The sequence below is a fragment of the Bubalus kerabau genome, chromosome X (genome assembly GCF_029407905.1).
Source record: "Bubalus kerabau isolate K-KA32 ecotype Philippines breed swamp buffalo chromosome X, PCC_UOA_SB_1v2, whole genome shotgun sequence".
Taxonomy (NCBI): Eukaryota; Metazoa; Chordata; class Mammalia; order Artiodactyla; family Bovidae; genus Bubalus; species Bubalus kerabau.
This window is the reverse complement of record NC_073647.1, coordinates 158,781,534-158,806,867: the sequence shown is the minus strand read 5'-3', so window position 1 is coordinate 158,806,867 and position 25,334 is coordinate 158,781,534. Positions and strand designations below refer to the sequence as shown.

Genomic DNA, 25,334 nt, shown 5'->3' with positions numbered 1-25,334 from the left:
GGACTGGTTGGATCTCCTTGCAGTCCAAGGGACTCTCAAGAGTCTTCTCCAGCGACACAGTTCGAAAGCATCAGTTGTTTGGTGCTCAGTCTTTTTTTATTTCCAGCTCTCACATCCATACACGACTGTTGGAAAAATCACAGCTTTTGACTATTGAGACCTCTGTCGGCCAAGTACCATCTCTGGTTTTTCATACGCTGTCTAGTTTTGTCATGGCTTTTCTTCCAAGGAGCAAGCATCTTTTCATTTCATGGCTGCAGTCACCATCTGCAGTGATTTTTGAACTGGGCTTCCATCCGCATAGCCAGTTGGCATGGATGAGCGTGCCGACCAGTGGCTGCTTGGCCTTCATTGATTGTAGGATTGGACTGATGGCCAGAGCCGGTGGGCTCGCTCACTCTCTCTCAGAGGTGGCTCTCGTGAAAATCATGATACAGACCTCCCAAGCACACAGACTCTAACTCTGTCGTCTGTCCAGTGGGCAACGTTCCCACCGAGCTGCTCGCTCACCCTCGTTTCCATAAAGCTGCAGTCTCAGTTCCTGTCTGTTTCTCAGCGATGTGGCCCCTGATGCAATAAGCTTTCTTGTAGCCCTGGCAGCGTGGCGTGGCCCCTTCCCACGGGAATTGCAAGTCACGGGTTCTTGGTGGCCTTAATCTCCGTGTGTTGTCACTCACTCCCCTCCATAAATCAAGATCTCGCGGGTTCAATTGGGACGATGAGGTCGTTCCTTCCTCTGTATAGAATTTTAGAATTGAAAGGGACCTTGGCGATCACCTAATTCCACCTGTTTGTTGGTCAGAGAAGGAAGCCAACAAGGGCAGGCCCAGGCTGGTGAAGTGTGTTCTCTCTGCAAAGAGAAAGTTGTCATTGTTCAGTCGCTCAGTCGTGTCCGAATCTCTGCGACCCCACAGACCGCAGCACGCCAGGCCTCCCTGTCCATCACCATCTCCCGGAGTTTGCTCAGAGTCCATTGAGTCGATGATGCCATCCAGCCACCTCATCCTCCGTCGACCCCCTTCGTAATAACAAAACTGTAGCAGACGCGTGGAATGTTGTTCAAAGACTTAGCCACTGCACAGCAACACACCCTCTGGTGAGAAGCAAAAGTATTTCCAGATGTTGCCCACGTCTTCCTCTGGCCGACAGAAGTGCCCACACTTCACAACCACGAACCACCGTTGTAGACCAAGGGAGCAGAGTCTTAAGCAGAGGTGTCCTGTGGGAAAGTGGTATATATGCTTCTCGCAAAGGCAGCTTGGTGAGGTATAGTGAGAGATGGCCAAGCTTCTTATCGCAGGAAGTGAGAGGCTTCCAAGGCCACGCTTGGGTCTGCAGACTCTTCTACTGCTTTTGAGAAGGAGAGTGAGTGCTCGGTTCCTCGTGTCAGATCAGCCAGGTTACCGTGGGTAACCTGTCTGTGGGTACACATGTGGGTCTTGGGTCCCGTCGACTAGCACCTAGAAAGCTCTAAGGCTGCCGGCTGACACTTAGGGACGCGCTCGGTGAACAGCAGCTACGGGTACAATCACCTTGTCACTCACACAGAGCAGGAGGCGCGTCTCTGAGCCTTTCCGGCTGCTGGGACAAAAGGCTGCAGACTGAGTGGCTCGTAAACACCAACAGTTTGTTTCTCACCATTACGGAGGTTAGGAATTCCCAGGTGCCGGCGGAGTCACTGCGGGCTGCTGACAGGCCAGGAAGGCGTTGTGGGAAGAAAGTCGTTTGTCGTCCTGCAGATAACGGTTGTGAACTGAGTGTTCGTCCGTGTCGATGTTTGGACACGAAGTCCATTTGTGAGGACCCTACCCTCGGGTCCTTATCATCTCCCTGACACCACCACCTTCAGTTCAGTTCAGTCACAGTCGTGTCCTACTCTTTGCAACCCCATGAACCACAGCATGCCAGGCCTCCCTGTCCATCACCAACTCCCAGAGTCCACCCAAACCCATGTCCATTGAGTCAGTGATGCCATCCAGCCATCTCATCCTCTGTCCCCCCCTTCTCCTCCTGCCCCCAGTCTTTCCCAGCATCAGGGGCTTTTCAAGTGAGTCAGCTCTTCGCATCAGGTGGCCAAAGGATTAGAGCTCCAGCTTCAGCATCAGTCCTTCCAATGAATATTCAGGACTGATCTCCTTTAGGAGGGACTGGTTGGATCTCCTTGCAGTCCAAGGGACTCTCAAGAGTCTTCTCCAGCACCACAGTTCAAAAGCAGACATCACCACCTTAAGGAATGCATTTTCAGTGTATGAATGTTGGGAGACAGGCATTTAGTCCATAGCAGTAAGGGGAGAACAGATACAGGGTAGACCATGACAGTTGCTTTCATGTGGTCTGTGTCTGCGGTCCATATATATATATATATATATTTGCACATATGTCTGTGGGTACACGTATATATACATGCATATATTTGTACACGTGTATATATGGGCTTCCCAGGTGGCACAGTTGGTAAAGAATCCACCTGCCAGTGTAGGACATGTCAGAGATGCGGGTCGATCCTTGGGTCAGGATGATACCTTGGAGAAGGAAATGGGAACCCACTGCAGTATTCTTGCATGGAGAATCCCATAGACAGAGGAGCCTGCCAGGCTGCTGTCTGTGGGGTTGCAAAGAGGGACACAGCTAAGCTACTGAACACATAGACACATAAGTGTGCATATACAATATACACGTAATAGTCAAGTTGGTGCACATTTCCTATAAAGGAGCATATCCTAGATATTTTTGGCTTTGTGGCCCATCTGGAGGAGGGCATGGCAACCCCACTCCAGTATTCCTGCCTGGAGAATCCCCATGGGTAGAGGAGCCTGCCGGCCTACAGTCCGTGAAGTCGCAAAGAGTCAGACACGACTGAGCAACGCACGCTTATACTTTCACTCGCAGCGCATACTGAGTCTCTTGCGACGACCCAGCTCTGCCGTTGCACTGTGAAAGCAGCCACAGACAGCATATCCACTCGTGGGCAGTGACTACTCCCATAAAACTTGATTTATAAACACAGGCAGCGTGGGCCCTGGGCTGCATATCCCTGGTCTGGACAAGTTTCATATCGTGCCCACTGGCTTTGGATAGCTGTCAGTATTCCCAGTATTAAGTCTATGAAGTCCTTAATAAAGGCTCTGCATTTAGTGCCTCAAACAAGTGCCTTTGATGCTGCCTTTAATGTTAAGAGTCGGACACGCTCGGTCATGTGCAACTCTTTGTGCCCCATGGACTATACAGTCGACGGGATTCTCCAGGCCCGGATACTGGAGTGGGTAGCCTTTCCCCTCTCCAGGGGATCTTCCCAGCCCAGGTGCCTTTGTTTCAGCTAAAGATGGACCACTGGCCTCACAGCTGCCTGAATATTACATGTCTGCCTTTCTCCGCTGAATAGGCAGTGTTTCCAAGGGCCAGTGAGTGATTCTTTAGCAGGTTCTGCTGATGAATCAGGCCGACATTAGTTGGGAAGGATGGTTCACTGCGCAGCTCGAATGGTCTGGGAGGCCGTTTGTGAAAGATGTCTGGCTTAGTGGTTTAGCAGCAAACAAAGCATGTGCTTGGTTTTCAATCTGTTTGGGTTGCCTGGTGGGTGAGGACATCCATGCACATGCTGCTTTCCTAGCACCTATCACCCCAGATGGGAAGAACAGTGCTCTTCAAGATCTTATTTTTTTTTCAATGTATTGTTTTTAGTGAAGTATAGTAGATGTGCAATATGTGTTAGTTCCAGCTGTTTAGCAAGTGCAAAGGCAAGTCGCTCACTTTCCCAACTCTTTTCGACTCCATGGACTATGAGATTCTCCAGGCCAGTATATTGGAATGGGCGACCTTTCCCTTCTCCAGGGGATCTTCCCAACCCAGGGATCAAACCCAGGTCCTCCGGCATTGCGGGCAGCTTCTCTACCAGCTGAGCCACCAGGGAAGCCCCACAGATGTATATATTGATATTCTTGTAATTTTTTTTATTTAATTTTTTTTGAAATTCTTTTTAAACTTCTGTTACTTTATAGGTTATTGCACGGTATTAACTATAGTTGTCTGTGCCATGCCGTAGGTCCTTGGTGGTTATCTGTTCTGTGTATGGTGGTGTGTCTCTGTTAATCCCAGACTGCTAATTATCCCTTCCCTCCCTTCCCCTTTAGTAACCACAAGTTTGTCTTCTAAATCTGGGTGTCTGTTTCTGTTTTGTAAATAAGTACATTAGTGCTTTTTTTTTTAAAAAAGAGACTCCATATATAAGTGATATCATTTGATTTTTGTCTTTCTCTGACTCACTTCACTTAGTATGATAATGTCTAGTTCCATCCACGTTGCTGCAAATGGCATTGTTTCATTCTTTTTCTTGGCTCAGTAATATTCCATTTTCTGTGTGTACCATGTTGTCTTTATCTGTTCACCTGTTGATGGATATCTAGGTTGTTTGCATGTCTTGACTATTGTGAATGATGCTGCAGTGAACAGATGGGGTGCATATTTAACTCTTGATGGTCTTGTTGTGCCTTATAAAAAATGTAGTATAAATCTTCCCCTTGGTGGATTAGACAGTAAAGAATATGCCTGTAATGCAGGAGACGTGGGTTTGATCCCTGGGCTGGGAAGATCCCCCAAAGGAGGGCATGGCAACCCACTCCAGTATACTTTCCTGGAGAATCCCATGGACAGAGGGATTGCCATGGACTGGTGGGCTACAGTCCATGGAGGTCACAAAAAGGCAGACACGACTGAGTGACTGCTTCTGCTACTGCTAAGTCACTTCAGTCGTGTCCGACTCTCTGCGACCCCATAGATGGCAGCCCACCAGGCTCCCCCGTCCTTGGGATTCTCCAGGCAAGAACACTGGAGTGGGTCACCATTTCCTTCTCCGATGCATGAAAGTGAAAAGTGGACTGCAGCCCACCAGGCTCCCCCGTCCTTGGGATTCTCCAGGCAATAACACTGGAGTGGGCTGCCATTTCCTTCTCCAGTGCAGGAAAGGGAAGTCGCTCAGTCGTGTCCGACTCTTAGCGACCCCATGGACTGCAGCCCACCAGGCTCCTCCGTCCACGGGATTTTCCAGGCGAGAGTACTGGAGTGGGGTGCCATTGCCTTCTCCTGACTGAGTGACTGAAGCACATGCAAACCTTTCCCATCTTATCATGATTATACCCTTTTTTCTCTTCAGAAATACTCTTACTTCACCTGGTTATCTGCCTGCCCTACCCCCCCCATTACTATGTGTTACCTGAATTCTCTGACTTGCTTTTCAGTGACAGCAATCCACCCATGGTGTTTATAAATGAAGCAGACGTGTGCGTGGTGTAGACCTGAGGAGTGTGTCATTAAGGGGGGTGTGGTTCCTGTGGGTCTTTGGTTCTCTGCCGTGGTGGGGTTAGTTAGACATTTTCGGTTGTCATGACTGCGGAAGGCTTGCTACTAACATCTAGTGTGTAATGAGACGTCCCTATTGGTGCCGTGGTTAGAACTCCGCACATTCACTGCCACGGCCATGGATTCGGTCCCTGGTTCGGGAACTAAGATCATGCAGGGCAGGGCACCACATGCCATGCGGGGCAGCCAAAAAAAAACAAAAACCCCAAAACAAAAAACAAGCATCTAGTGTGTAGAGATCATAGATGCTGCTAAATCTTGTAATGCCTAGGACATAGCACTCGTCACAACAAAGAACAGTTTGGTCCAAATGTGACGGTTGAGAAACCTTCCTGAGGAGTGCTTCATCGGGGACGCCTCTTACTAAGTATTGGGCAGGTCTGCAAGCTTCAGCGACTGCCCCAGTGCACACCAGCGGCACTCACACTGAGCCGTCACGTGGATCGGTCATCCAGGTGCCACCAAGCTCTCTCTCCTGCCCCTTTTCACCACCTTCCACGCCTGCCACTGAGCCAGTCCCAAGCATTTCCCTCTACCCGCTGATAGTCCGTTCTTTGTTCCTCCACGTCTTGTTGGGTGGAAGAAGGGGTGCGCTGAAAGCTGAACAGGCTTAAGGCACAGAAGCTATAGGACCGGCAAACTGCAAGTGAATATGCTCAGTAGCCCTGGGGTCCGATTGGGTGGGGTGGGCGCTGATGGTGGTGGAGGCTGGGCCACCCCAAGGGTAGCATCCTTCCCAGAGATGGCAGATTTCCAAGGTGACTGTAGACTGATTTTTGCAAGCCTCCCCCCAATACATATGTTTAAACGTAACCCGGGTCCATAGAGTCAAAGCCACGGTTTTTCCTGTAGTCATGTATGGATATGAGAGTTGAACCATAAAGAAGGCTGAGCGCCGAAGAATTGATGCTTTTGAACTGTGGTGTTGGAGAAGACTCTTGAGAGTCCCTTGGACGGCAAGGAGATCCATCCAGTCCATCCTGAAGAAAGTCAACCCTGAGTATTCGCTGGAAGGACTGATGCTGAAACTCCAGCATTTTGGCCACTTGATGTGAAGAACTGACTCATTGGAAAAGACCTTGTTGCTGGGAAAGATTGAAGGCAGGAGGAGAAGCGGGCAACAGTGGATGAGATGGTGGATGGCATCACCAACTCAGTGGACATGAGTTAAGCAAACTCTGGGAAATGGTGAAGGACAGAGGAGCCTGGTGTGCAGCGGTCCGTGGGTTCGCAGAGTCAGACACAACTGAGCGACTGAACAACTATCCCCAGTTAATATTTGGAAGTTCAGTCTTTAGGAGTTGATCAGGTCCTGAGGATGGGCCTTCGTGAATGCAATTAGTGCCCTTGTAAGAGGCCCCACAGAGGTTTCTTGCTCCTGAGGTTACGGGGAAAGCGTAGTCATGTGTCTGGTCCATAAAGTGGTTCTCAGCAGACACTGAACGTGCCAGTGCCTTGATTTTGGACTTTAGCCTCCAGAACTGTGAGAAATAAATGTCTGTGGCTGACACCACGCAGGCTGTGGGATTTTCTTACAGCAGCTGGAACGGACAAAGACATACACCGAAAGTGTGACCTCTCTCTGACCGCTGCTCCGTCAGTTGCTGAGATGTTATTTGTCGGGGGCCCTGGCCATAGCCCACGCTGTGCCCTGGGGGAATGCTCTGCAGAAGATTCCAGGTGGAATTTTGTGGTGGACTGAGAGACGGGTGTCCAGCCACAAGCTGGGAGCTAGTGCGTGGCCTGTGTCAGACCCCAAGGGTGATCTCGGGACCTGATTCATAAAAAGAAGAGAAGGGTACAAGGGAGAAACTGAAGATGGTCCTGTGCATACTTAGTCATTTAGTCATGTCCGACTCTTTTCGACCCCGATGGCTCCTATGTCCATGGGATTCTCCAGGCAAGAATACTAGAGTGGGTTGCCATTCCCTTGTCCAGGGAATGTTCCCAACCCTGGGATCTAACCCAGGTCCTCCAGCATTGCAGGCAGGTTCTTTAACCGTCTGAGCCAGCAGGGAGGGAAGGTGGTCGTGGGGAGGCTTACATGAATTAGGAACTGTTCTTCAGTTAGAAGCAAGACCTGGTCAGTTGTGGGAACCGTGTCGGGGCTGGCGGGTGGTGTCTTGTTATTACCCCCAGTGGGCGTGGTCCTGCTCTGGACCTTGTGACGATACCAGGAGGGAAGCAGATGACTCTCAGTCCAGCGTTCTGTCCGATCTGCTGGTGGAGACACAGATAAGGAGATGGAAAAAGTCAGTGGGTCAGATGCTCACCCGGGAAGAATTCTACAAGACAGAAGCCAGGGTGGACCAGAGTATGTAGGAAGGGAGGTTGAATGGAGGTTGGGGCGTCTCTCCGCCAGTGATACCCACTTGGTCCTCCTCTGTCTGCTGACCTTGGGTTTTTCTCGTGCACCCTTGCTGGAAACTGGATAAGAGAGCTTGGAGATTTAGACTCTGTGTGTGGTGGCAGAGATGCAGAGAATAAGGTCTTTGGTGAAGACGGGGGTGGATGTTTCTGTTGTGGTGGGAGTGGTTAGGGCAAAGGAGGGCCAGAGAGAGAACAAGTCAGAAGGAAAAACAGAAGGCTGATTTGCAAAGGGCCTTCTTTGCTCATGCCCTTCCAACAACAGGAGCGCAGGGACCCTGTGTTGGAGAGAAGGCCTCCAAGGTGCTCTCCTGCACAGTCTCATGTAGGTGGTTCTGGCTTGTAAAGAAATAACACGGGAAGTTAATAGCAGGCTCTACAGTATTACTCTGGAAATAAATATGAATCAAGTGCCTATTGCATATATTCTTAATAATCAGGCCATGAGGAGGAGGGGTGGGGGAAGAGAAAGGGACGTTTGCAGACAGGGCTCTCCTTTCATGGAGTAACATTGCCATCTTGCTGGCCGTTCCATGTATTGCAGAGGCTGGCTGTATTTGTTGACCCGGATGGAGGCTGGGGGACCTGGGGGTGGGCAGCCCATCATCCGGCTGATGAAGGGGGTGTCCTAGGAAAGTGAGGTGGGGAGGCAGTGTGCAGATTCCCCCATGAGACTCCCGCTCCCCAACCCCCCTACCCACCCCAGCACATAGGATGAGCCAGTCTTGATGGCAAGATGTTCATAAGTGATGGAGGTGGGGTCCCCGGGACCCCCCAACAGGTGATGATGGAGCAGAGGGGAAACTTATGCCTCAGACCATTCCCTCCCCAACCCGAAAGCCCCTGAAACCTCCTTCCTGGCCCTGCAGCCTCCTTCATTGACACAGCCTCGTTTGTTACGGCAGTCTCCTTTGAAACACGCCTCGTTTGTTCCGTGTAGTCAGCGGCCCAGTCTTTCTCCCTGCGTGTTTTCATCCAGGCAGCTCCGCGCACGCCTTATCTGTGAGCACCTCGCACCTGCCCAGTGTTGCCAGTGGGTTCGTGCAGAGGCATTTGACGAGGGTGCTGCGGGGGCTTTGCAGGGTGTGGGGGGACCCTTCAGCCCTTAGCCAAGGGCCGGGTGGGGACATGCCCAGTTCCGTAAAGCGACTCAAGGTTACCCCGCGATGGGTGCAGAACCGCCTCGTGTTTCTTCCCACGGTTGGTGGTGAGCTTCATTTGCCGCGAACGCTGGGAGGGGGCTCCTGCCAGCAGTATCAGCGCGAGCTTCTGGAAGGAGCCGTGCAGAACCCAGGCACACAGAGCCTGGGATCCGATTTCTGTAACATCTACCCCGGGGCAGACTGTCACCTCTGTTTTGCTTTTATAACTCTGAAAAGGGTTGGGTATGGGGGGAGCGGGAAACTGCCCTGGCAGTCCAGTGGTTAAGACTCCTCAGCTCCCAGTGCGGGGGTGCGGTGGGGTCACGGGTTTGATCCCTGGTCCGGGAACTAAGATCCCACTTGCGGCACTTGGTAGTCAAAAAATTTTTTTTTTAAATAGGTTGTTTCTTTGTTTAAATAATAATAATGGTGCTGGAAAGGCGCTTTCTTTTTTTTTTTTAAGCCTCTGCTTTTTTACCAGCTGTTTCACGCAGTCACACCTTGGTCTGCTATCTGTCTCTGGGACACTGCCCACAGCAGAGGCTGGGTATCCTATGACCATAACCCCACCCCCCTGCCCCATAACTCGTTGGGTGCGTCTGACCCCCCAGGGGTGCCTGCTACAAGTCCAGGCCTCATGGAACCCCACCCTCCGTCCCCACCTCCCCTACACCCACCCCTCCCCGCCCCACTTCCGCTCCTACTCCACCTCCCATGTGCTTCTGCAGGTTTTTCCCACTCGGCGTTCACATTCGGTATCGAGAGCCATATCAGCCAGTCCAACATCAATGGGACGCTAGTGCCGCCCGCCGCCCTCATCTCCATCCTGCAGAAGGGCCTGCAGTATGTGGAGGCCGAAATCAGCATCAACGAGGTAACGTGGGCCCTCCTTCCGGGGGTTGGGGAGGCGGTGGGGAGCAGGACGTGGGCCCTGCAGCACGCCCCTACCCTGGTGAGCCTGGGCGCTCTGAGAAGACCTTAGCAAGGGAGTTTGCCACGGCCTCTCCCAGTGCATTAGGGTCCCCTCTCCCTTTGTGCTAAATCCTTTTCTCCAGCAGGGGATCCCAATGCTGTGATACCCAAGGAGCCAGCTCCCAAGGCCCCATAGATGGTTGTGGACTGGTTAGCCACAGTGGTATCACTGAGAGAGGCAATGCCTAGGCAGGTTGGTAAGAAGTCCGGAGTCCCCAAGGAGGAGGAGAAGGAGAAAGGGGTCTGGGGTTCTCAAGGTGAAGATAGGGGCCTAGAATTCTCAAGGAGGAGGAAAGGACAAACATCTTTTTTTTTTTTTTTTTTCCCTTGACATTCCTTAAGTCTTAGGCACATAAAACAGTTTTTTTTTTTTTTTTTTTTAAGCCTGAACCCATGAGTACATAAACAGCTCACTTTAAACTCTGTCCTAAGGATTATATAACAACAATGTATCTCCTGCTTGAGAACAGTTTCTTCTTCCTGAAAACCTTCTGGCTAATCCTGTTATCTTACAATGTAAATTATGTGAGTGGGTCTGGTAAAGTTTTCACAGACTTGAGACATTCTTTTGATTTATTGTAATAATTAATGAGAAAGGATATAGCTCCCTTGCTTTAGTCAAGGCTATAGTTTTCCCAGTGGTCATGTATGGATGTGAGAGTTGGACTATAAAGAAACCTGAGCGCCGAAGAATGGATGCTTTTGAACTGTGGTGTTGGAGAAGACTCTTGAGAGTCCCTTGGACTACAAGGAAATCCAACCAGTCCATCCTAAAGGAGATCAGTCCTGGGTGTTCATTGGGAGGAATGATGCTAAAGCTGAAACTCCAGTACTTTGGCCACCTGATGCGAAGAGCTGACTCATTGGAAAAGACTCTGATGCTGGGAAAGATTGAGGATAGAAGGAGAAGGGGACGACAGAGGATGAGATGGTTGGATGGCATCACCGACTCAATGGACACGAGTTTGAGTAAACTCCAGGAGTTGCTGATGGACAGGGAGACCTGGTGTGCTGCAGTCCATGGGGTTGCAAAGAGTCGTACACAACGGAGCAACTGAACTGAACGCTAGTGAGGGGCGCACTCTTCGTCCCCCTTCTGATATCTGTGTCAGAAGCTTTCTCTGTCCCATTTTATACTTTAATAAAACTTCTGCTACACAAAAGCTCTTGAGTGATCAAGCCTGGTCCCTGGTCCCGAAGCTAAATCTTCTTTGGAGATCAAGAATCTGACACCGTTAACCGTAAAGCGGTCATCATGATGCATGGAAAAGGATGCTGATTTATACAGTCGTCTCTCGGAATCCACAGGGGGTGCTCAGGTCACACAGTCAGCCCTTCTGTATCTGCAGATTCCGCCCGCCCTGGAGGGCAAACAGTGGTAAACGTGCTGAAACACGTCCATCCGCGTGTAGTGGACCCTGGCAGGTCAGACCCGCCTCGTTCAGGGCTCAGCCATGCCTCATGACGGGCATGGGCCAGCCTCGGGCACAGAAATCACCCTTCCTCCTGGATGTCTCTCAGCAGTTCGATGGAAGAGGGACCCTGTGAGTCATCTCACCTAGAGTCTGTGTTTTATGTGAACCTGAGCGAGGGCACTCCCAGAAGATCAAAGCGGAGAGATCTGAGTACTGTTGAGTTCAAGAGGGTTATTTCAAGCGATGGCTTTGTTAGAGCTCTCACTGCACAGCTGCTTCCGGGAGGTTGGGACCAGTCCTGGGTGTTTATTGGAATGACTGATGCTGAAGTTGGATCTCCAGTACTTTTACCACCTGATGCGAAGAGCTTACTCATTTATAAAGACACTGATGCTGGGAAAGATGGAAGGCAGGAGGAGAAGGGGACAACAGAGGATGAGATGGCTAGATGGCATCACTGACTCAGTGGACATGAGTTTGAGTGAACTCCGGGAGTTGGTGATGGACAGGGAAAGCCTAGCATGCTGCATTCTAGGGGGTCGCAAAGAGCTAGATACAACTGAGCAACTGAACTGAACTGAAGCCTTTTAAAGATAAAGGGTGAAGGGTCAAGACACCTCCCCTTCCCACCTGCTTTGCTTCCATCTGGGGACTGTCCTGAGGATCCCGGGGCCTCCTGTGACGTCCGGGTCTTCCCGGAGTCTCAGTCTGAGTCCCTCTGATTGTAACTGCACTTACCACCCTTTCTCTTTCGTCCTGCCTCCGTTTACCCACACCTCACCTCCATCCAGCACACCGCTGTGCCCCAAGTCCCCATTTTCTGTTCCAGCACGTCCAGCACAGCTGACCCCGTTCAGTGGCCATGCGCCCCCTCCCCTTTACCACCAGAAGTCCGCTCCCACGATCACCCCACCCTCGAGCCCATCTCCCTGCACCCTTCCACACTTTCCTCCGCCTGCTCTTCCCCTTTCTCATCCTTGCAGGCCTGTCTTTTCTTCGTAGCATTTACCTCCACTTTGCCTTCAGCTTTTGCAATCACAGAAGTAGCGTATCTCAGATGGGTTCCTCTGCCGTTTTCCAAAACCCCGCATCTCAGAGAACACCCGGCTGTCTGCGGATACTGTAGGCTTTCCTGCCTGACAGCAGGCAATCTCCTCTTTCCTTTTCTTACATCGGGGTGCCTGGGAACTTCTGCTGGCAATGTGACCCCATCTAAGTCTCTCTCTCTCTTTTTTTTTCCCCACAAAACATGCATGGGGATAGGAGTACAGGACCCCAGCTCTCAGATTGTGCGATGCCGTGATCAGATTTCCCTGCACACACACAGATACACACAGACACACACACGCATAATAGATATGTATACGGACACACATACCCACACAGGCACACATACCCACATACACACACACAGGCACACATACACACACATATGGGCTTCCCTTGTAAAGGCAAAGAATTTTCAGCTGGTAAAGAATCTGCCTGCAATGCAGGAGACCCAGGTTTGATTCCTGGGTCAGGAAGATCCACTGGAGAAGGGATAGGTTACCCACTCCAGTATTCTTGGGCTTCCCTGGTGGCTCAGATGGTAAAGCATCCACCTGCAATGCAGGAGACCTAGGTTTGATCGTGGGCTTGGGAAGATCCCCTTGAGAAGGGAACAGCTATCCACTCCAGCATTTTGGCCTGGAGAAGGGGTTGCAAAAGTCAGACATGACTGAGTGACTTACACACACACACACATACACACACATCCACACACACACACACTCAGTTTCCATGTCTTTCATTTCCATACCTTCTCTCCCTTGTCAATTCAAAGTCCAACATTGCCTAGAGGAGACTGCAAGGTCGTCTCATTGATCACTTAGCTTTCCGGTTGTTACGAGTGAGATGGTGCGCGCTTAGAGTTTAGGCAAGGAAGCGTTTTATTACTCTGCGCAGTTGCTACCTTTTGCAAAATCGTCATCCGTCTGCGGCATGAATATGCAAAGAAGGAAGGTGTTGTAGAAGCCGTCTGGCCAGCCGGTCAACACTGGCCACTCCATGGGCAGAATCAGGGGATGAGGGTGGCTTCTTTTGGCCATGTTCTACATTGTTTTCTGTTGTTTCCTAATTTTCAAATATTGTGTAGTATCCGGTAGTTGGCTGGGGTGCTGTTTCATTCGAGTACTGTTTAGGTGATACGTACGTCCTTCACTTCTTCCTGATTTATGAGGGAACAACGGTCTAAAACTTGTCTGAACATCTAGCAGGCACAGTGAGAGGCCCGGAGTTTCGTGTGACTCTAATAATCAGAGCACCTTCTCAGGAAAGGACTCTCTCACTCCCTCCTGTGTTTTCTAAGAGGGTAGGAGATTTTTTTTTTTCTTCATCCCCGATGGAAACTCGGAAAGTCAGAGGAAGCTGAGGAAATAGGTGTGGTAACTCAGCGGTGCCGTTGTTAGCAATATCGTGGCTGCATTTGTCTGCATCCTGAGTCCCTGGAAGTCACTTCACATGGCAGTACATGCGTTTGATAATGTCAGATGGAAAGATATGCTATGAATCAGAGCCTGATTGTGGGGTAGGGGGCAGGACTTTCCAGCTTGAGCCAGAGACGTGTCAGAGCATCCAGCAAGGGCGGGGTCTCTCACGCCACTCTCCACTCTTGAGGACCACTCCATTCCTCTCTAGGAGTAGAGTGGAGGGGGCATCCTGTGCACTTCAGGATGTTGGGTGGCATCTCTGGTCCCTCCCCACTACATGCCAGCTGCACCCCCCCGCAGTCATGACCACCAGACACGCCTCCAGATTTTCCCAGATGCCCCCCTGCCCTGAGGAGCAGGATCGCCCCCTTCCTTTGAGACCACTGCAGGCCTCCGGTCGTGACGGGAAACAGGAGGCTCAGGGTGGCCCCCTCACATCTGGGTTCATGTTGTTATTGACTGAGTGCTGGGTGTCTATGGGCCACCCCTTCCAGTCCCAGCCCGGGCCAGCCCCCAACGCCTCCCCGGGGCCTCAGGCACCTGCGTTTCCAACCCAGGAGACGCCCAGCTGGAGCTGATCCACCCCCCTCCCCGGGGCTCTGTCCGCAGGACGGCACGGTGTTCGACGGCCGCCCCATCGAGTCCCTGTCCCTGATTGACGCGGTGATGCCGGACGTGGTGCAGACGCGGCAGCAGGCCTTCCGGGAGAAGCTGGCCCAGCAGCAGGCGGCCGCGGCCGCAGCAGCCGCAGCGGCGGCAGCAGCCGCGGCAGCAGCGGCCACGACGGCGGCCCCCGCGGCCGCTTCCCAGCAGAACCCACCAAAGAACGGCGAGGCCACGGTCAACGGGGAGGAGAACGGAGCACACGCCATCAGTGAGTGTGGGATGCCCGGTCCCGGCGGGCTTCTCTAGTGTCCTCCGACTCTGGCTGGGTCCGCTGGACGGTGTCCTGCAGGCCTTGGCTAGCGTTTGCTTACTCTGCACCCAGGAGGCCTTCTTGCTCCAATTTTCCCATTGAAATCCTTAGACGTGGTTTGTTTGTTTAATTGGAGAATAATTAACGTGCAGTATCATGTTGGTTTCCACCATCCATCAACACCAGTTTCTGCGTAGGTATACATAGGTCCCCTGCCATCCATCAACACGAATCAGCCATAGGTATACACATGATACATATGTCCCCTCCCTCTTGAAGCTCCCTCCCAGCCCATCTCCTGCCTCTAGGTTGTTTACAGAGCTCCCTGCATCACAACAGCATATTCCCGTGCATGTGTGTGCACGAAGTCACTTCCGTCACGTCCGCCTCTTCTGCAACCCCCGTGGACTGTTGCCCGCCAGGCTCCTCTGTCTACGGGCTTCTCCAGTTAACAGTAGTGGAGCGGGTCTCTGTTTCCTCCGCCCAGGGGCTCTTCCCAAGCCAGGGATCGAGCCCCCGTCTCTTGCATGGGCAGGCGGGTTCTTTACCATGAGCGCCACGTGGGAAGCCCCAGCACATTCCCGCTGGCTGTCTAATTGTATACGTGGTTCCGATGACGTGACTTTCTAATACCTGCCCATCCTCAGCTGTAGGAGTTCCGCTCCTCTGACAGCTCACTTGGTGTAAAGGGAGTCGTGTTGCCCTTTGAATACCGCCCAGCTCAGGAGGGTCTCGTCTCTGGAGGCGCCCTGCACTGTCCTGCCCTGCGGACAGATTCTGACATGGCACTCAGAGCCCATGGTCACTGAGAGGTTACCAGGCCCACATAGCAAATGCTGGCTTATGTGGTTGGTTGCAGTAGGGTCCCTGTTAGCTAATGCCCAAAAGGTTGTGCAAAATGAGGCAGAGAGCTTCAAGTTAGAGAGTGCTTAATTGCTCAGTCATATCCAGCTCTTTGCAACCTCATGAACTGTAGCCCGCCAGGCTCCTCTGTCCATTGAATGCCCCAGGCAAGAGCACTGGAGCGTGGGTAGCCACTCCCCTCTCCAGGGGATCTTCCCGACCCAGGGATTGGACCTGCGTATCCTGCACTGGTAGGTGGATTCTTTACCATCCGAGCCGCCAGGGAAGGCCAGAGAACCTCCTGCTTACAAATTCAGAGACAGCTTCAAGGAAGTTCTACATTCAGAGTGTGCGTGTGTGTGCGTGCATGTAAGTCTCTGCCAGTGAGTGTGTCTTCTTCCCTATTTTGAACGCCCCTTCCCTCCGAGGTGCTGTGCACGCCCGAGGGGGAAGATTGTCATCTCCGGGCCGAGGCCTCTCCCCACTGGAGTCGGGACACGGCTCTACCGCTGGGCAGAGAGAAGGGCCAGGCTGCCATGCAGGACGGCTTCAAGACTGTCTGTGCAATGTCGAATCAAATGACCTCCCATCAGCAGGCCCCATAATCAATGTTCACAAGGTTCTCCAGGACAGGGGCCCAGGAAAGGAGAAGAAAAGATAACGTGGCTTGTGCCCGCATGTCATTCGTGGGCTTGCCCAGTCCCGTGGGGTCTCTCCGTCAAGGTGCTAAAAGTGAAACAGGAAGAAGGTGAACGTCCTCGTTTGCTTCAGCTACAGCCCAGAAGGTGAACGTCCCTGTTTTCTTCACCTTCCACCCCAGAAAGGAAGCGTAATTGGTGAGGCTTGAGAAATCTGCTTTCGCACTGCTGTGACAGAAACCTTGCAAACTCCACCGTGTCTTTCAATCTAAAATGCCAAGGGGGCGTAGCCACATGGAGACAGGTGTGCTGGAAGCTCCCAGCTCCTCCTCCGTTTGAGGGGGCCTCTGCAGTGGGGTTACTTTCCACCTGAGGGCCGGCCACCAACTTCCCCCCACCGACACACACACACACATGCATGTCCACTGTTTTCCAACTTCTGCTCTGTCCCACCTGCTCTTGTTAAAAGGCAGCTTCAGCCAGACGTACAGCGTCTGAGGTTAGACTTCATTCTGACCTTCAAGAACCTTATTTCTTGTGCCGCATAGAAGGGGGAAAAGTGGATCTACTTTTCAGGACTTTGCTGGGGGCTCACATGGTGAAGAATCTGCCCACGGGGCAGGAGACCCAGGTTCAGTCCCTGGGTCGGGAAGATCCCCTGGAGGAGGAAATGGCAACCCACTCCAGTATTCCTGCCTGGGGAAATCCCATGGACAGAGGAGCCTGGTGGGCTACAGTCTGTGGGGTCACAAAGAGTCTGGCATGACTGAGCGACCTAACGCTAAAGCATGATCCAGGATGAGTCTCTTCTGTGCGGCATCTACCACGACTTGTTGCCACCAGCCTTTCACAACCTGGAGTCCCCGTTGGGTCGTCTGGGGTGTGTCTGCATGGCTTCAAAAGCCTGGAACACACTTGGCTCCAGTAAGAAAATAGCATTTGAGTCCCAAGACCATGAGGTTGTTAGCAGGCCGAGGGGTTGTGGGTGGTCAGCCTTCTGCAAGAAGGATGGCGTGTCCGTGTGGGAGCTTCGTAGGTAAGGAGGTGCCCCCTCAGGAAGATGTCTTATAAAATCACTTGTCCCGTCTACAGAAGGAACTTGTGCTGAGAAAACTTTATATGTATCCTAATTATTCCCACTGACATTTGAATTATAACTTGCATTCTAGCAGCAGTGTTTGCAACTGACTTGTTCAGTTGCTAAGTTGTTCAGCAGTACAGATCTCATCTGCCAGTGCAGAAGACATTAAGAGATGCGGGTTCGATCCCTGGGTCGGGAAGATCCCCTGGAGGAGGAAACAGCAACCCACTCCAGTATTCTTGCCTAGAGAATCCCTGTGGACAGAGAAGCCGGGTCACAAAGAGGCGGACGTGACGTGGCGACTTAAACAGCAACAACACAACTTAAGTTCTAGGCATATAACAAAGAGTGAGATGGCCTTTGGTATTAAGAAACTACTAATTTCACTTGTGTTGCTCTTGTTCATTCAGTGGTGTCTGACTCTTTGAGACCCCATGGGCTGTAGTACACCAGTCTTCCCTGTCCATCACCATCTCCCGGAGTTGGCTCAGGCTCATGTGCATTGAGTCAGTGATGCCATCCAACCGTCTCATCCTCTGCATCCCCTTCTCCTCATTGACTTCTTAGGAAAATGTAACAAAATATGCTTCTTTTTACTGTGGAAATAGAGAGAAGGAACCTTCAAATTCTGCTCAAGAGACAGCTGTCTGTCTGTGTCCAGTCTCATTCCCATTGTTATTACCTATGAGCCTGGCCCTAGTTACAAAGAATAAACACCAGTTTTTAATTCCCTATCAAATCTGGAGACTGTGAAGACTTCACAGAAGCCATCCCCTGGTTACAATCATCACAAGTGACCTGGCAGTGCAGCGGAGGAAGTTATCTGTCCAGCTTACATGCTCTGAGGATGGATGGGTTTCTTCCATGTCAGTGAGACACGTTTCCTGTCCTGTTCCCCACGACAGATAATCACTCGAAACCAATGGAAATAGACGGAGACGTGGAGATCCCGCCCAGCAAAGCCACCGTCCTTCGGGGCCACGAGTCCGAGGTGTTCATTTGTGCCTGGAACCCTGTCAGTGACCTCTTGGCTTCGGGGTAAGGGGTCAGGCCGGGGGTGCCCGGGGTCCAGATATCCGAGTCCTCCAGGCTCAGGTTGGGGGGTTCCTGGGGTCCAGGTGTCCAAGTCATCCAGCGTCAGGTTGGGGGGTTCCCAGGGTCCAGGTGTCCGAGTCCTCCAGGATCAGGTTGGGGGGTTCCCAGGGTCCGGGTCCTCCAGGGTCAGGTTTGGGGGTTCCCAGGGTCCAGGTTTCTGAGTCCTCCAGGGTCAGGTTGGGGGTTGCCCAGGGTCCAGGTATCCGAGTCATCCAGGGTCAGGTTGAAGGGTGGCCCAGGGTCCAGGTATCCGAGTCCTCCAGGGTCAGGTTGGGGGGTGCCCAGGGTCCAGGTTTCCGAGTCCTCCAGGATCAGGTTGGGGGGTTCCCAGGGTCCGGGTCCTCCAGGGTCAGGTTTGGGGGTGCCCAGGGTCCAGGTTTCTGAGTCCTCCAGGGTCAGGTTGGGGGTTGCCCAGGGTCCAGGTATCCGAGTCCTCCAGGATCAGGTTGAAGGGTGGCCCAGGGTCCAGGTATCCGAGTCCTCCAGGGTCAGGTTGGGGGGTGCCTGGGGTCTGGGTGTCCGAGTCCTCCAGGATCAGATTGGGGGGTGCCTGGGGTCCAGGTGTCCAAGTCTTCCAGGGTCAGGTTGGAGGGTGCTGGGGTCCAGGTGTCCGAGTCCTTCCTCCTGGGATAGACACTCCCTTTCTACGTCATGTGTGAAATCTTCTCAGAGTGTACAGAGCAGGGCTTTGAGCAGGGGGGAGCCCTTGGGGTGTCTAAGCCTGTGCAAAAGTCCATATTCAGCTGTTTTCTCAGCTGTGTGGAAAGCTATGCGCAGACATTTAAAATGATTAGGGCACCTAAGAGTGGAGAGAGAAAACCATGGTGATTTTTTTTTTTTTTGGAGCGACATTAAAAAGACAGAGACCCAGCCAGGCGACAAGCAGTGGTGGGTGTTGCTTGCTCTGGGCCCGGGAGCTTGAGGGCTGGCTGTGTTCCTTGCGCAGGTCCGGAGACTCGACCGCCAGGATATGGAACCTGAATGAAAACAGCAACGGGGGGTCCACACAGCTGGTGCTGAGGCACTGTATCCGGGAGGGGGGCCACGACGTCCCCAGTAACAAAGACGTCACCTCGCTGGACTGGAACGTAAGCTGCCTCCCTCCCGGACGCCGTCGGGGACACCTGTGCCGTCCCCGCGGCCTTGGAGACGGCTTGTGGTGTTGGACGGAGCTGGGGCGGACCCCAGAAAGGGGACGGGATCGTGGGTCAGCCCACCCGGGGGTCCGGGCCGACCGCCAGCCGAATGGTGTTCAGTAAGCTGCACGTCGGCAGCAGGAGGAGTCTGGCGGCTTTATCAGGGAGCCTGTTATGTGGGGGTACCCTGAGGTGTGCCCAGGGAGATGCGAACTTCCCACCCGACCCTCCGCATCTGTGCCCGGACACACACACAGCTCTCCAGCATCTTTTCACTTTCTCTTTATCACGTTCTTTTTTTCTTTTTTTTTTTTTTTGGACTATACAGTTTATTTTTTTCTGTTTTTGATTTTACTTTATTAATTTATTTTAATTGGGGGCTAATTACTTTACAATGCTGTAGTGGTTTTTGCCATACTTGACATGAATCCGCCACGGGTATACATGTGTTCCCCATCCTGAAACCCCCTCCCACCTCCCTCCCCATCCCATCCGTCTGGGTCATCCCAGTGCACCAGCCCCGAGCACCCTGCCTCATGCATTGAACCTGGACTGGCGATCTGTTTCACATATGATAATATACATGTTTCAATGCTATTCTCTCAAATCATCCCACCCTCACCTTCTCCCACAGAGTCCAAGAGACTGTTCTGTACATCTATGTCTCTTTTGCTATCTCGCATACATGGTTATCGTTACCATCTTTCTAAATTCCATATATATGCGTTAGTATACTGTATTGGTGTTTTTCTTTCCTTTTTTTTTGGTGTTTTTCTTTCTGACTTGCTTCACTCTGTATAATAGGCCCCAGTTTCATCCACCTCATTAGAACTGATTCAAATGCATTCTTTTTAATGGCTGGGTAATATTCCAGTGTGTATATGTTCCACTGCTTTCTTACCCATTCATCTGCTGATGGACATCTAGGTTGCTTCCATGTCCTGGCTATTTATTATAAACAGTGCTGCGATGAGCACTGGGGTACACGTGTCTCTTTCAGTTCTTGTTTCCTCGGTGTGTATGCCCAGCAGTGGGATTGCTGGGTCGTATGGCAGTTCTAGTTCCAGTTTTTTAAGGAATCTCCACACTGTGCTCCATAGTGGGTGTGCTAGTTTGCATTCCCCCCAACAGTTTATCACGTTCCTGGATGTCCTGTCATTTCATCACAAGCTCTTCTCTCGTCATAGTATCTGCAGCTATTTTTCAAAGCTTGCCAAGGTCTCCCAAAGTCACTCAGTAACTTTTCGTACGGTGTCTTTTATTGATGTCGTCATTGGTGACGGGGTGCGGTGTGTTTTCCTCGCCCCCCTGGCCTTGTGATGATTTTTGGGGAAGGAAGCCTGGGACTTGCCCTGGTGGCCCAGAGGTCAGGAGTCTGCAGCTCTGTTGCAGGGGCCGTGAGTCTGACCGACCCCTGCTCGGGGAATGAAGGCCCCGCGTGCAGGCTCGAATAAATAGCTTGTGTTGGTGTGTTTCTGGCCCACAGAGTGACGGGACACTACTGGCTACGGGTTCCTATGATGGTTTTGCAAGAATATGGACAGAGGATGGTAAGTCCTCCCGGCCCCGCCTCCCTCGCGTCAGCGTTGGAAGAGGGGGTACTTTGAGTTGCCATCATCCGGGGTACAGACCGAGCGTGTCTCAGAAGTCACCCTGATTTCTCTCTTTGTTTTTAACCTACCAGGTAACCTGGCCAGCACCTTAGGCCAACATAAAGGCCCCATCTTCGCCTTGAAGTGGAACAAGAAGGGCAATTACATTTTGAGTGCTGGAGTAGACAAAGTGAGTGTTTGCGTGAGATACCTTGCTTTTTTTCATCTATGTTGAATCTCTCGGGAAACATCACGGTTTCTTTGAATTCTGGAAATTCTACCTCCCCCTTAACAAATCAAAGGGGCCTTGTTGGGAGGTTTTGTGAGCTTCTGTGGTTTTGATCTTCTGGAATTCTAGAAGCCTCTGAGTGAGAGACTGTCTACCGTGATGAATCAACTGTGGCAGGAATAATAACAGTGTTCTTGAAAATGATATCTTCTCAGGGAAGAAATTTAAGTTAGGGATACTGGCTTTGGCCCTCTGTGCGTGCTTAACCCAGAGTGGCTAACCTGTATTTCTGATCCATAAAAGCTTTTGGATAAGTCATGTTTCCTTTTTCCCAGTGTGTGTTTAAGGTAACACAGAGTAAGTTGTGAGGTCCTTGGGATCGCAAATGAGTCAGGCACGACTGAGCGACTGAACTGAACTGATAGTAAGTTGTTACAACAACTGATGTGGTATATGAAGTTGTGTCAGAATTGTGAAAGTGTTTATATATTCTCTGCCGTGCCAGACTTGTGACTGGCTCAGTTAAGAAAAAAGAGTTCAGTTCAGTTGCTCAGTCGTGTCCGACTCTTTGCGACCCCATGGACTACAGCACGCCAGGCCTCCCTGTCCATCACCAGCTCCCGGAGTTTACTCAAACTCATGTCCATCGAGTCGGTGATGCCATCCAACCATCTCATCCTGGGTCGTCCCCTTCTCCTCCCGCCTTCAATCTTTCCCAGCATTAGGGTCTTTTCAAATGAGTCAGCTCTTCGCATCAGGGGGCCAAAGGATTGGAGTCTCAGCCTCAACATCAGTCCTTCCAGTGAACACTCAGGACCGATCTCCATCAAACAAAAAATCGCTGGGACTTCCCTGGCAGTCCAGTGGTTAGGACTTGGCACTTTCACTGCTAGAGGCCCAGCTTCAGTACCAGGTCAGGGAACTAAAATCCTATAAACCACACACTGGAGCGGGGGATAAAAATGTTAATTGGTCTAGAGCTTCCCAGGTGGCACTAGCGATAAAAAACCCCGCCTGCTGATGCAGGAGACTTATAAGAGACGCGGCTTCGACCCCTGGATTGGGAAGATCCCCCGGAGGAAGGCATGGCAACCCACTCCAGTGTTCTTGCCTGGAGAATCCCACTGACAGAGGAGCCTGATGGACTTACAGTCCCTGGGGTCACAGAGAGTCAGACACAACTGAAGCGACTCAGCGCTGGAGCTGGCCTGAAGGTTTTCAAACACACTCAGTGCTGACAGTATCTCGCCAGGAACTTTAATGCTGTTGATACAAAGTAGAGCCAGTTTTTCCTAAAGGAAGATCTTTGTTAAAATGTCAATGACAGGGAGGCGTCAAGTTTCCAATGTAGCTGAAAATTCCAGTTGAGAATTAATTCCAAGTGTTTTGCATCGAGCTGCCTCCGGCTTCTTCCCCAAGTGTCTCACCAACACTAGAACGTGTTCAGAAGCATTCGTGACTTCCTTTGTCTTCTGGCGTGGAGATCTTTTTTTTTTTTTTTTTTTTTTTCTGCTTAATATGTACAGCAATACCAGTGGAACCCAGTTTCTCTAGCCTATGCGGTGTCCCCACTTCACTGAGTGACAGTCAGGAGAATTTTCAGAAATAACCATTTCTGCAGCTTTTCACTTGGAAAATTGCTCCAAAACGGAGTTTTAGATGTGCATTGTTTGTTTGTTTTTTAATAATTTTTCAAGTTTGGGACTTCCCCGCTGGGTCCAGTGGTTCAGACTCTACGGTTTCTAGTGCAGAGTGACGTACGTTCGATGCATGCCTGGGATCTCACGTCCTGTGCAACCCAAAATCTCTTCATTTAAAAAGAAAAGTTTTTTTTTAATGATAGGTATTCAAGTTTGAGGATAAAGATGGGACTCCCACCAAAATTGGTAGCTTCCTGCATATCAGTTAACGGCTGCCGTTGTCCGGAGGAGTATAATAACCAGATGGGCGTGGCTGAGTTCCTAAGTGTGATGTCTGGGTGATTTAAGTGTGTAAGACACACCCTGGATTCCAAAGAGTGGGCGAAAAAGACACAGGCCACACGATGCGAATATATTGATTCACGTTGAAGTGACAGTTTCACCGTACTGGAGTGAAATAAAACTGTATATTGTGAAAAAAAGTTTTACTGTTTTTTTTTTTTGTTTTTTTTTTAATTTTTACTGTGCTTACTAGAAACTTTTAAGTTGAGCAGTGCTAGTTTAGAAAAAAAGAAGGGCTTGCTGTGTTCTCATGTGTGACAAATTTTTCTGGAGATAACTTTGCGGGAGGAATCAGTAACTAAATTTTTTTTTTTTTTTTTTTTTTTTTTTTTTTTTGCGGAGCACAGACAACAATAATCTGGGATGCTCACACAGGAGAAGCCAAACAACAGTTTCCGTTTCATTCCGGTGAGTACTTTTTCAATACTTTTTTTTTTTTTTTAACTTTTCTTGTTTTTAATTCAAAAATAAGAATTCGGAGTCCTGAGAACGGTCTCTTAAAGTAACGGTGAATGCTCGGAAGAAGGCATGCCTCATGAGCAGTGCTGAGCATGCGGGGTGGACGTTTGCTGATGCATCGTGGCCCTGAGGTGATGTGTTGGCAGCCATCCGAGGGTCTCTCCTGCTGGGCAGATCCGGGTTCCTGGTGATGCTCAGAACCACAGGGCTGGCTCCCAGGACTCCCCAAGCCAGCGCGACCCACCTCGGTGCCTGGGGAGGGCTCCAAGCAGAAGGGGAGGGGTGTGGTCCTGCAGAAGCAGACTGGGAGGAGAGATACCCTGCAGGGTCCTCGGCATGACTGGCAAAGGCATGCGGTCCTTCGTTCCCTCCTGGTACGGCCGGCAGACCCCAGGGGGTGCCCTGTGCATACCTCGCCCTGCTGGAGAGGCGGTCAGCCCGTGTCTTCTGTGGCTGTGCTCGGGGACTCCACATTGCACACATCTCTAGGGGTGCTGGGCGGGGGGTGTTTGGTACCGCTTTACTCTTAACAGCAGGGATGAAGGTGGGAGTGCTGAGCCTTTGTAGAATTGTGTTTCCCCTTCCCCAGGAAGTGGGCCGGGCTTCAAGAGCAGGGAGCTTGGGCGCCCAACCTGTGAGCGTGTGTATGTGGGTCTGTTTGTGTGTTTCTGTGTATGTCTCTCTGTGTGGCGATGTGTATGTGTTGCAGGGGGAGTCTGTGTATGTGTCTCTCTGTAGGGGAGTCTCTGTGTGTGAAGGAGGCATCTCTGTGTGGGTGTGTGTCTCTCTTTGTGGAAGGGGTGTGTGTGTGTGGGCGTGTGTCTGTCTGTTGAAGGGGTGTCTGTTTGTGTGTGTCTGTGTGTGCATGTATGTGTCTGTGTGTGCATGTGTGTCTCTCTTTGTGGAAGCTGTCTATGTGTGTGTGTGTTTCTGTGTGTGGTAAGGGATGTATCTTTGGGGGGGTCTGTGGGTGTGGGTATCTCTCCAGAGGTGTGTGTCTGTGTGGGTTTGTGTCTGTGTGTGGGTGTGTGTCTCTGTGGAAAGGGTCTCTGTGTGGATGTGTGTCTGTGTGTGGGTGTGTGTCTGTGTATGGGTGTGTGTCTCTGTGGAAGGGGTCTGTGTGTGGGTGTGTATCTGGGTGTAGGTGTGTGTCTCTGTGGAAAGGGTCTCTGTGTGGATGTGTGTCTGTGTGTGGGTGTGTGTCTGTGTATGGGTGTGTGTCTCTGTGGAAAGGGTCTCTGTGTGGATGTGTGTCTGTGTGTGGGTGTGTGTCTCTTTGTGGAAGGGGTCTGTGTGTGGGTGTGTGTCTTTCTCTGTGGAAGAGGGTCTGTGTGGGTGTGTCTGTCTCTTTGTGGAAAGGGTAGGTATGTGGGTGTGTGGGTGTGTGTTTCTTTGTGGAAGGGGTCTGTGTGTGTGGGTGTGTGTCTCTCTTTGTGGAAGTGGTCTATGTGTGGATGTGTTTCTGTGTGTGGGAAGGGATGTATCTTTGGGGGGGTCTGTGGGTGTGGGTATCTCTCTGGAGGGGCGTGTCTGTGTGGGTGGGTGTGTGTTTCTATTTGTGGGGTCTGTGTCTCTTGGGGGGGGGGGTCCGTGTGTCTCTGTGCGTGCCTCTGTGTGTAGGTCTGCGTGTCTGTGTCCATGTGT

General features: G+C 51.4%; 1 protein-coding gene across 6 annotated transcripts in view; it reads left to right on the top strand.

The window, feature by feature from the left end:
• The window catches only part of LOC129639827 (F-box-like/WD repeat-containing protein TBL1X), a 244,773-nt gene that overhangs the window by 205,614 nt on the left and 13,825 nt on the right, over nt 1–25,334 (top strand). For all 6 annotated transcript variants that reach the window (XM_055565087.1, XM_055565086.1, XM_055565085.1 and 3 more), the window contains 7 exons: nt 9,593–9,738; nt 14,329–14,593; nt 18,103–18,235; nt 19,239–19,380; nt 20,915–20,978; nt 21,113–21,210; nt 23,579–23,639. In XM_055565087.1, the coding sequence (XP_055421062.1) occupies nt 9,593–9,738; nt 14,329–14,593; nt 18,103–18,235; nt 19,239–19,380; nt 20,915–20,978; nt 21,113–21,210; nt 23,579–23,639 (909 nt within the window). The remainder of the gene's footprint in view (nt 1–9,592; nt 9,739–14,328; nt 14,594–18,102; nt 18,236–19,238; nt 19,381–20,914; nt 20,979–21,112; nt 21,211–23,578; nt 23,640–25,334) is intronic.